Below are 12,458 nucleotides of genomic sequence, written 5' to 3'. Positions count from 1 at the left end.
TCAGGCAACTCAAATGTCTCCAGGAGGATTGGTAACAGCAGGGCCCAAATAATCTCTTTGATTGTGTCAGAAAAAACATGTCAGATGACTCCTGCAAGGAGAATGATTCAAATAAGCACCACCTATGCCCCTTTTCCAATAGATATGTACAAAATACTTGAGTGTGCTAATTACTATAAACTGCATTATGCAAATGCCTATTTCATGAGTTTTCAATTAAATTAAACTCAAATGTAAGATGTGTGGCCTTACAAATACAGCCTCACACATGTGTGTGTACTTGGAAAATGTACATTCTGCTGAAAACAGAAGGCAGAAAATGATTTTGGCCACATTAAATGTTAATCTCAATTTAGAATTATGTTTTAGTAAAAGAATGCCACATCCCCTTAACCATGCGTTTCAAGCACTAGATCTACACTGGTGTGAAAAAGTGCCTGCCCCCTTCCTGATTTCTTTTTTTTTGCATGTTTGTCACACTTAAATGTTTCAGATCATCCAACAAATTTACATACCAGTCAATGACAAAACAAGTGAACACAAAATGCAATTTTTAAATGAAACTTTTGTTTATTATCAAGGGGGAAAAAAAAAATCCAAACCTCCATGGCCCTGTGTGGAAAAAGTGATTGCCCCCCCCCCCCCCCCCCCCCCCCCCGCCCATAAAGAAAGTAATTCAGATCTGTCAGTCTGGAAAAGGTTATAAAGCCATTTGTAAATCTTTGGGACTACAGCAAACCACAGTGAGAGCCATTATCAACAAATGGCGAAAACATGCGACAGTGGTGAACCTTTCCAGGAGTGACCGGCCAACCAAAATGACCCCAAGTGTGCAGCAATGACTCATCCAAGAGGTCACAAAAGACCCCACAACAACATCCAAAAAACTGCAGTCCTCACTTGCCTCAGTTAAGGTCAGTGTTCATGACTCCACCATGAGAAAGACACTGGACAAAAACGGCCTGCATGGCAGAATTCCAAGACGGACTTCCACTGCTGAGCAAAACGAATATCAATTTTGCCAGACATTATGATGATCCCCAAGACCTTTGGGAAAATAATCTGGTCTGACGAGACAAAAGTTGAACTTTTTGGAAGGTGTGTGTCCCTTAAAAGTAATGCCGCATTTCACAAAAAGAACATCATACCAACAGTAAAATATGGGGGTGGTAGTGTGATGGTCTGGGGTTGTTTTGCTGGAGACAGGAAAATGTCCGGCCATCTGTTTGTGACTTCAAACTGGAACAAACTTGGTTCCTGCAGCGGGACAATGATCCATGAAACACACCAGCAAGTCCATCTCTGAATGGCTGAAGAAAAACAAAATGAAGACTTTGGAGTGGCCTAGTCAAAGTCCTGACCTGAGGCCTAAGGGTGGCCCAACCACGGGGCCATGTAGGTTTGGGTTTTCTTTCTCCCATAGTAATAAAAAGTTTCATTTGAAAACTGCATTTTGTGTTCAGTTGTGTTGTCATTGACTAATATTTACATTTCTTTGATGATCTGAAACATTAAAGTGTGACAAACAGGCAAAAAAATATCATAAATCAGGAAGGGGAAAACACTTTTCACACCACTGTAAATGTCTCTTAACCTGCTTGGCAAGCTTTATCAAATCAACAATAACAGCAGTCTGAAGAGTACATGTGGTTCTGATATATTCAAGCATCAACAGGGGAGCCAAGGCTGGCATCATCGGGATTTGGGTTTTGATTTGGGGGAAAGAAGAGGAGAATCTCAAGGACATGTTTTGTTGTTTTCATTGATAGGAGAATCCTTAGAGTACTTCCTTCCTCGTTTATCCTGCTCAGCCAGCAGAGGTCCCAGGGCCCAAAAGCTGCATGGTAGGACGTACAGTACAACTTCATTTTTTTTTACAATTATTATACATGTTTTTAGGCTATAAAACCCCTCACCATACACTTTATACACTTTTCTCAGACGGGCATTAACATTTTCTCACATTTCTCTCTTGTGTAAAGACTGTCAAAGTTCAAATTTCGTCAGCTGTAGCATAATGACACCCTACGGCTACGTAACTTCTGCCTTCGTTCAGCATGTCCAGAAGTCCAACTTTTTGTGTGATGGCTGGCTTCCTCTGCCTTTGGGGGGGCAGAACATTTCGTAGACATTGTGGGTTTTGTTGGGGAGAGAATTTGCAACCATACAGCGTCCAGAGTCACACGTGGCGAGCTTTTTCTGTTTCTTCTATTGTTTACAGTTTTGGCGGTTAGGAAGCAGCTCACACGGTTAGTGAGTTTGTGAGCCACAAAGAGACGGCGCGAAGGACATTGATTGACAACGGCCTACAGCCAATCAGGACGCAGAAGACAATGGGTGGTGCAGACAGAAGAGAGAGAATAGAGACACCTTCGCCTACAGAAATATAACACTCAACTTCCCACAATGTAATTCTTCTTAAAGGGCCAACGTTCATACGCTGTAAAAAAAATAATAAAAAAAAAAAGCACTACAATTGCACTAAAAAAAGTGAACCGTGATGGAGCGAGGGAACACTGTACTCCTCAGGGTCAAAGGGAGCTCAAACTCTAGTACTGCAAGTTTCCAGTTGACTTCTTCATCCTAAATTTAGTATTCCACAAAGAGTCGCTGACAGGTATCATAAAAGCGCCCCCTCTCCTCGCTGCATATGCCTCCACGAAAATGCTTCTTTTTCAGCTTACGTAACGCTTTTAACTGCTGATGCCGACTTGCATGCGAAGCTGTGCTGTTCATTTCTAATGAAATAAAACACTGATTATGTAAAACCGAAGAGTGATGAAAAGAGGCCTGGCAGTTCTAACCTTGATGATAACTGCTCATATTCTAAACTGAGCCATGGCAGTATGTAGGTCAGACCACGGCAAAGACGTGCGATGAGGATGATGGTAACTTGCAAAACACCAGGACGAATTCTTTATGTGGCTCATCTGCTCACCAGTGGGGCCTGTCTTCGCTCTGACAAGCACTTGTAGACCTAACTTTTTATCATTAGAATAAGAGCGAAAACTTGGGACTGAGGGTGTGCTCTCTTTGGAGAGATTTGAATGGTCCTATAGATCTATAGTACAGTACATGGTGTTTACATTTAGCAAGAGAACAATAACCTCTAAAAACCACATGTTTTTGAATATTCCATTTAACTCAAATGTTTGATGATCCAAATACCCACATTACGACGAGTTTGTTTAGAAACCTTAGGTTAAAAAAATCACACAGCAGAGCCTTATTCTGAGTATTGCCTTCACCGTATCACGACACAGTGAACCCTAAAAGTGTGTTTGGTCGCACAATTTGGAAAAACAGCTAAATGTTGATGAACAATATGCCTTAAAAGTTAAAAGTACTGTCATCATACAGTATGCGGCATCAGCATATTGCACCGGTCGTCAGCAAATAACGCAAGATTTTCCCATATCTCGTGAAATTCTAAGTGTGTTTTGCTTTTTCGGTGCAGTTGATGCCACCACACAAGGACACCAGTGACGGCAAAGAGGAAAGGTGTCATGACCACAGAATCGGAAATGATTGTAGCAGCAACAGTGGTACACCCATCTCTGTCCTGGCTGCTCAGCAGTTAAAAGGCTAAAGTTACTAATATACAGTAGACTGGTTGACCTATTGCTATCCTTGTAATCAGTTACCATCAACATACTGTATTCAGCCTTTGTTGAATACAACCCTGCTGTTCATGTAAACATATCCAATGAGGAGACATCTGACGCTAAATAGTTGTGCTAAGTGTATGTTTGAACATCATCTGTCTTACCTAACTCAAAGGAAATCTAGACTGTGTCTTTATCCCACTGTTATGAGGTTGTGTGCGGGAGAATGAAAGAATAGTGCCACTCATTACAGTGAAAACAGGTCACCAGCTGGCCCGCGGTGTCGCACCGCTGCGTTTTAATGAACCTGACTCTCAGAGTAGCACTTCACTTAATTATTGTGCCTCTCCTGAAGAGGCTCAGATAACAACAATGCATTTTGGAGAGTGTATTACTTACCGAACCATGGTCTTGAGGAACCAGGGTCGGTTGGCGATGGAGGGCACCGCCTCATCCATCAGGGGATGCATCTTGATGAAGTTAAGCGTGTCGTCGGGAAACTCATTGGACACCTTGTACCTCTCCATAGATGGCGCACCAGCGCAGTTGCCAGGCCTGAGAAAGGAGAGCAGAATAAAAGCAAAAACAACAATTAAAGAGTAGGTTTAGCATAGCAAGAAGTATTGTTTTGAGTCCCCCTCAATTCAGTATTCAAATGGCAAACCCCATCCCTTTCACTGGTGGAGTCTGGCTGGTCTTTTTGCTGTTTGAGTTATGATATAACCAGAATTAAAAATAGTATGGCTCGATTGTCACACAGTAAGACACAGTGGTCCATGACATTTGTTACCAGGTCCTTGGTAAAGCGCCATTCTAGTTCAGTGTACTCACAGAGTTGCTTTCAATATATCTGACATATTAGCATGATCCGATGGAGTTGTAAAATAATGAATCTAATTACATTGTGCCTGGCTTTAACCAACACCAAGGACAGGGGGTATTCAATTCACTTTGCTTACAGGATCAAGTGACATTCTATCTTTGTGATATCTTTACAGAGAGAAGGTGAGAATGGCAGTAAAAGAGAAGCTGCTTTTGATAGCACTTCCCCTTTGCGGGCATCTCACCTCCGAGAGCTTGTAAAACACTTTTACAGCAAAGTCTTTGATATGGCGCCACGCCGTAAAATCCACACCCGCTCTCAGAACTATTAGCCAGCTGGCAACTGAATGTAGGTAAGATGGCAAACACGCACAAGGGCCCAGCAACAGCAATGTATGAACTCAAACATATGATATTATGGGCCGTTAACTATGTGATGACCTGTGAAGAACGCAGACAGTCAAGTTATACTTAAGCAAAGCACTATTCGATTGCTAACTGGAAATTGGTCCAAGATTCCTGTGTTACAGTGTGGTGCTGAACGGCATTAATTCACCAGTACCATCCATCCATCTTCTATGCCGCTTATCCTCACTAGATGATAATAATAGACGGGTATGCTGGAGCCTATCCCAGCTGACTTCGGGCGAGACACCTGGACTGGTCGCCGGCACATATAGACAAACAACCATTCACCCTCACATTCATACCTATGGACAATTTAGAGTCACCAATTAACCTAACACGCATGTTTTTGGAATGGGGGAGGAAACCTGGAGAAAACCACGCACGGAGAATCGAGCCTAGATCTTCCCGATCTCCTGCCTGTGTGGCCAACATGCCACCGTGCGGCCCTTCACCAGTACCATTGATAAGCAATTGTCTGATCATCTTAGCAAAAACAGGATTTGTTTTTTAAAATGTAATATTTTGTACTTTTTGATAAAAAAAAGCGGTAGGTAGCTTTCTGAAGTTTACTATACTACACGGACAAAAAAAAGCTAAAATTTGAAAAATATCAAAACCCTCAAAAATGAAACAAAATTATATTCATAGTGCAGGTTATCTACATAACTGATCCAATTACTTTCTTGGGCTTTTGCTGCGTCTTGTTGCTTGGCAGAATTTATGGGACGCTATCATTTGTCAATTAAAACCTTGAAAAAATGTGTCAAAAACCAGTTATGCTTATGGTTGTTTTCTTAGGCACTTAGGGTAGATGGATGGTTCTGTTGCATCACACAACAGAGGAAGGACAGGGAGAGTTGGCAAAGCAAAATGACAAAATATTCTAAATCACACAACTTGAATATAGGCGTCAAATTAATTTACTCACATTGATTTCCCAATGATCTCACAACTCTGTATTAACTATAAGATACATATTGATCATTGATGCTACAAAGGAGGCAGCATTTGCGCAAGCATTCAGTGATTCTCAATGAAGGGGGTGGTAACAAGTACTCGAGGCTTCTCTGCGATGTATAGCTTCATTTATGTTTGCCAACATATGGGGAGCAGAACGGAAACAGACACTTCTTAAGTACGAGTACCGTGTAAATGCTTAGAGAGGCAGGCTAACACATGGAGGAACCTTCTGCTGCTGCTGGGGCCTGGACCTACGGGTGCCATTGAACCAGCCGTATGGTCTCCCGGCACATGAAATGAAATAAATCACAGCAAAAACAGCCATGTGGCTGTCTGATCTTTGTCCGACCAAAGGTTTAGCTCGCACCTACGCACCTACGCATGTTTGCTGCTGATGAACCGCCTCTTCATCCGAATGTAAGAACCACCACACACACACGGCTGAGAAGCACAACGACTGTACTTTGGACCTGTTCTTTGTAGCAAATTGTGGCAAGAAGAAATGAGTAGCTCTTTGCTGGCTAATTAGAGAGCACTAGATAGGAGACTGATCAGACTCCAGCATTTGTGGAATTAGGCGGCCATCTGTAAAATGATCTTCATTTGTCAATGCTGAGCTCCTCTTTGGCGGCCTGTACGGGGGGGAGGGGTGATATAATTCATGGAAACCACAACTTCAAACATTAATCTACAATGCAATCTTGGGGCTTTACACCGTAAGTGAAATGGCATTTTTCTGTTTGTGGCAATCAACTGTGTAGTTCTTGTACATTCCTGCAGCCAAAATCACCAAAATACCTCTAAATTTCCCTCAGTCGCCTGTGTGTGTGTGTGTGTGTGTGTGTGTGTGTGTGTGTGTGTTTATGTATGTGTGCACTGGTTAATTAGCTACAGTGGTACCTTGGCTTGGGAACCTTCTCCTCGGGAAAAGGCGTCCAGGTAGAGTCGGGGGATTTTTGCTCTTTGAAGCGCCCTGTGAACGTGTTGGCCACCTCCGCCATGTCATAGGCACACACCGCCGAGCCTGGAATACTGCCATTGCACACAAAAACAACAAAACCAAATGAATGAATGAACACATCAAAGATCCACCTTTGCCAAGGACAGACTATCACCAGGAGGCAGAAAAACATTTGAAATCTCAAAAGATGGCTGAATGTGAAACATTATCAACGTTCACAAGTCATTGTAAAAATGTAATATCAAATTATTATACTTTATGTATATTAAATATATGCTCTCTAACTGGCGTTTAAACAAACTACACTCAAGCCATATTTTAGAACACATCATTTTACATGTTATAAATAAATGTGATATTTTATCACGGTGTGTAGGTGGCTTAACATTAACAGCTCTGCCCTACTTCTTATTGGTTTTAAAGTCAATTACATCTCACCAGTGAGTCACTGTAGACCCCACAGGGATTTGGAACCACACAGACCAAATCCTATGTACTTAAGTTCAGCTGAATTGGAGCACTGGTTGCAGTTTCCAAGCGATCTTCTCCAAGATTACAGACATTATTAACCCCATGTCAAAGCAAAAGCACTGTTTATTTTATAGGCTCAAATGATATTCTTTCAACTTTGAGATCTTACAACAGGGGTGCTCACACTTTTTCAGGCTGCGAGCTACTTTTAAAAAGACCAAGTCCGAAAGAGCTACCTCGTACTATAAATATAGAAAAGATAAATATTTACTATATTTATTAAAACAAACAGATGAGTACGTATTTATGTACGTTTTACATCTATATCACGTGTGCACGCACTTTTCAGCACGCAAGTTACAAATCAAAATGATCTACCTCTTTCTATAAAACATATTTATATAAAATTGAACCGGTCAACTTTGAAATACTATTGTAAATATTAATGATTAGTATTTCACATTCACATTTTCAAAGTTTACAGGTAATCAAAGTAGTTGATATCATAATTATATTCAATGTGGCAACAAAGATAATTCCACATCATTCCACAATAGTTACATAACCTGAGTACCACTAATATAGCAGTCGAAATGGCTATGTAGCATTCATAGGCATAGACATAGATAGACGGCGCATCGAGCGCTGAGCCGTACGTCAGCGCCGCCGCCATATTGGATGGGTGAAGGCTGCGCTGTAAACGAATACAAGTAAATGTACTTACTTTCATAAAGCTCCTTTCTACAAAGAAATTTCAGTTAATTCCTCTCATTCATACATTCACACATGCACTAATATCGGGAAACAGATATGCCGCCTCAAAAAAGGGCACCGAGTCGGGGGCTAAGTTGCTGTTAATGGACTACATTGCTGATGGGGATGTCATACAACAAAAATCTGAACTATCCCTTTAAGGAATAGCATTTAGTCTTAAGATTACTTTGGGTCTATCAGTCTAAAAAAGGGCTCTACACTGGCTAGTGGCGAAATATTTGACTCACCCCAGGAGCTGGAAACCTATGCCACACCACTGACACCAATGACATGGATCATTAGTGTAAGGTTATGAATCTGATTACTGTTTTCACAAAGGGCTCTTTGATTTATGTCCCCTATATTTAGCCATGTGTTATTAAATGTGGTAGCTGGGAAGCATCCAGTGGTTGCCAAGTCCTATGAGGACACAATCCCTCTCCTCCATCGCTCCAAAAAGCCTCGAGGCATCAAAGTTCATCACGAGCCCACTGTGATGGACAACAGATTATTTTGTTAATGCTATTCATTTAACGGGGGGGATCCTGTCTTGTGATAGCAGCTGTCTGCCTTCGAAATTCAATGCATAGCATATTGCTGAGTCACATTGCTCGGAAATAGGAAACTAACAAGCTTTCTTTCATGGTGGCGTGTGTTTCAGATTGATCGGGTTGTTACGTCATGGGTGAAGTTCGTGGTGTAGACATGGGGAAACAAAAGCCCAGACAAGGGCAGCATTATAAAGCGATAGCTGTTAATTGTTGGATAAGATACTAAATTGCAAACATTGTCGTCTGGATACTGGGTATGGGCAGCAAGTTACACTGTTTGTGATGGAGGACACTAACGGCAAGAAACTGCAGAGGACCCATCCAAAAAAGAATGGTACCATGGTGGAAGCGTGGTCACGACTGCAGACAAGGCCCCTGTTGGATTCCAGTTTGGATTTTGTACTGTAGGTCCTCCCCACGTGGGCATCAGAGTTCTTCCCGCACAAACACAATACTAAAATGCCACAGCCATTTTGCTTGACTGAGGTACGACGGAATTTAGAAGGTACGACACCAAAATCGTACAAAAATTGAGTTTGAGGCTGTTCCTTTATCACTTTCACACAGAAACTCTGCCAGATTGCTGCATCAGCGACATAACAATAAACCTAGGATTTATTTGCCTGTGCCTTACACACAGAACCCAGTAAACTGGGCTACTGCTGTGTCTGTGTATGCATTCATACAGCGACACATAATGGCGTGTGACGCATAATTTACAGTCAGGCAACAGTAATCACTTTGAACACAATTGGGCATGAGAAGTCACTGTCAGGTGTTAAACGTCAAACCTGTCCTGGCTTTGTGGAATACCCTTTCACACAGTCGGCACCCTGGACGTCCACACACCTGTATTTTTTCAGGTGTGAAAAGCACTGGAAAAAAGATGCCAAATTCCCGTCTTTAATCTGTAGCGTGAAAGGGGCGCGAGACCAAAACCTATCAAGCAAGATTTGTTGTCATGATGGAATATCTACAGGGATTAATATGTTTAATGTTAAAATTGTACTTTAAAAAAAGCTGCCTTGTACAGTAATAAAGGTTGTTTTAGAAGACATTTCATCAGTTCATGTTCAAAGACTAGATAGGACAGCTCGAGTCTGAGGTGTTGAGGCAAGGATCCAAAGGATTTATCCTCTAAGGGCTTATCCACCGGGAAAGTTTTCAGGTCGAAAAGGTGAAGTATTTTATCATGTCAGCCTTTCATCCACACAGCAACGGCTTTCTGGGTGCCCGGAAACAATAGTTTTTTTCAAACGGCTTCCAAAGTGGGAAAATCTGACAATGTCACCTTGTTGTTGCAGCAAACTACTACTCTCTTAGAACGATGACATCGCCACCCCGTCGCTGTCATGTGACCAGAAGTGACGGGTTGTGTACTGCTGCTGAAAAGCCAAAATGATATCTGAATATTTCGACTCCCAGTCGACATTCACGTGATAATTTTTGTCTGATACTCCAAAAGGACTCACAGAAGTAATTTCACTTCGTAGTCAGTCTAGCAAGCAGAAGACAACAGAGCTTACGTGCATGTGTTCCTTCTTCTTCTGTAGTTATGGTGTTTCACGTGGTTCTGTCTGTGTGTCTGTTTACAGCGCCATGTGCAGATATGCCTTATGTCCTTATGGCCTTACGTAATATGTCCTTTTTCATTGCATTGCGGTGATCCATTCCCATGTGGATGTGACTATTCTGACACTGTGTGGACGCAAAAAAAAAACCCAGGTGCATTCCTGTCTGGACAGGACCTAAGACAGAGGAATGCCCAAATGACAGTTTCACTTCTGTGGGGCAAAATGACATGGCATGACATACAATGGAGTGGGGCCCTCTGCCAGCCAGCAACAGTCGTTTGAGTGGAACCACCCTCGTCGGCATTCCATTCAGTTGTAACAATGGACATGGACATGCCTGAAGTCAAAGGTGGCTGTGTTGTGTTTGTTATTTGTTAGAGGCTAAATGATTGAATCTTTTAGGAAAGGAAGTAAGGACAGAATTGCGGGGGGAGGAAGTGGTGTCACCGCCCTTCCCCACTGTCCAGAGATGGTTTCTCAACCTTGACGTAAATCTTTCAAACGATCTGTCTACTCTGTCCAGAATGTACATTTTTATACATTTTGCAGGCTGAGTCTTGGCCCTGAAGACCTGACTAATCCTAGAGTCAGCAAGCGTCCCATTATTCATTGTGTTCAACCTTAAGAGCTTCCTTGTAAATTTAGTTTGTTGGATACCATCTATTTTAAAATGAATTAATACTGAACTAGCGTTGATCAAAGTTCCGCAAAAATGGTCACCTTAGTTTTCTCTTACAAATGACAGTAATCAAATGACATAAACCCAGCTGCTGCCAATAGTCTGAACGCTCTCACGCTAATTCCCTCTCTTCACTATGACATGCAAAACATTCATCTCAAAACCAGCGCTTATAGAATATTTCATAGGCGCCGCTTCGTTGACTTTAAATGTCCATTAACCATGCTCAATTGCGTTGTCACAAGCAATTGTCTTATCTGCTAAAAAGCAGCCATAAAATGGAAAATAATACGCGCAGCTATCAGCCGAGCCCTATGGCTTGGTGGTAATTTTCAATTTAGATGCTGCCTATGAATATGAAAACCGCTCTGAATACAAATTGTGCCAAAGACAAAAAAGGTTAAGCACCTGCATGTCAAAAGGGCAGTTGGGCTGTTTCGATTGGAGATGTAAATGTTGACCTAGTGCACATCGCCACGAGGCACACACTTTTAACAGTAATAAAGGTCAGTCCGTCAGCGTGTTGGTGAGCTGTTGTTTTGATAATTGTGTTAATGAGTGGACACACGCATACACAATCTTTTATCTCTAATCGTGGCTTGACCACAACTTCATCCTATCAAACCTACCTGTTGTAAGGAGTGGAGAACGTCGCCATCACGACGTCCTTCCCGTTGATGTGAATGACGTCCGTCACGGCCTGCAGGATGTTGAAGTAGAAATGGGAGTCGCCTGGAATGGAGCAGTTCAGACGGGACTTGAGGAACGACGTCCACTGCTTCTCCAGGACGCGAGGTGAGCCGCCTCGGTCGTTCTTGCAAACCCTCGCCACCCGAGGAAAGACCACCTGGCCACAGCATCAAACCAGTGTCAGCTCTTTTGCAAAGTTTCAAAATAAATGTAAATCGGAAATAATTTGGTTGGTCATTATTGACTGGCTTCAGGGCACGCTATGGAATTGTATGGTATGTTTATTTGTTTCAGACATGCGGAACAAGTCAAGTTTCATGTCTGAAAAGAAGTAGGAAGAAGCAGAGCTTATATTTAATCCTACCCCTTCCCCATGTCTATTGCTGATAATTCATTCACACCATAACTTTTACATCTTGACACTTACAATAATTCATTTTCCCATCACATGTCATTTACATTTTTTGCCACTTCCTGTATGAAAGGATGGTGTTTAAAAAATGAAGAAGCAAATAGCAGTTAAAATAATCACACTATCAACCTTGTGCAGTATTACAATTTGGAGGATGCTGACCCCAAGCTGCAACAAGTCTTTGCAAGTTGTGTCTTTAATTTCCGTCTAGTCGACGTGATGTAATCGTCAATATTTGTCCAGTTCTTTGACAACAAGCACTTTGCCTTCCAAATGTGGGCAACCTTTTGCATTAGTTTTGCCAAAAACAAAAAAAGTAAAGCAGAGTTAATCCGTTTGCCAAGTTGAAGACCCATAAAATCAGAGACGGCGGTTCAAATTCCCAAGTTCTTGTGACTTTATAAGGCGTATTTCATAAATATTGGTTAACTTCCAAAACTGAGCAAGCATTTAACCTCAGGATCCTGTGTCGTTCTGTTTTTGTAATCATTTTGTAACATTTTTTTAACGTTCTTCCTTTGGAATTTGTGTCTTTGATTATAGATAGTAGTTTGAAATATACCAATTTTCTA

At 41.8% G+C, this 12,458-nt stretch overlaps 1 protein-coding gene across 3 annotated transcripts in view; it reads right to left on the bottom strand.

The window, feature by feature from the left end:
• Positions 1-12,458, bottom strand: part of sema6a (sema domain, transmembrane domain (TM), and cytoplasmic domain, (semaphorin) 6A) — a 144,924-nt gene that overhangs the window by 37,881 nt on the left and 94,585 nt on the right. For all 3 annotated transcript variants that reach the window (XM_054773681.1, XM_054773682.1, XM_054773683.1), the window contains exons 10-12: positions 11,414-11,631; positions 6,696-6,827; positions 4,005-4,160 (exon numbers count right to left, since the gene is read on the bottom strand). In XM_054773681.1, the coding sequence (XP_054629656.1) occupies positions 4,005-4,160; positions 6,696-6,827; positions 11,414-11,631 (506 nt within the window). The remainder of the gene's footprint in view (positions 1-4,004; positions 4,161-6,695; positions 6,828-11,413; positions 11,632-12,458) is intronic.

This window comes from Dunckerocampus dactyliophorus, chromosome 4, assembly GCF_027744805.1.
Source record: "Dunckerocampus dactyliophorus isolate RoL2022-P2 chromosome 4, RoL_Ddac_1.1, whole genome shotgun sequence".
Lineage (NCBI taxonomy): Eukaryota > Metazoa > Chordata > Actinopteri > Syngnathiformes > Syngnathidae > Dunckerocampus > Dunckerocampus dactyliophorus.
Note: the sequence above shows the minus strand (reverse complement) of the source record. Positions and strands in the feature narration are given on the sequence as shown.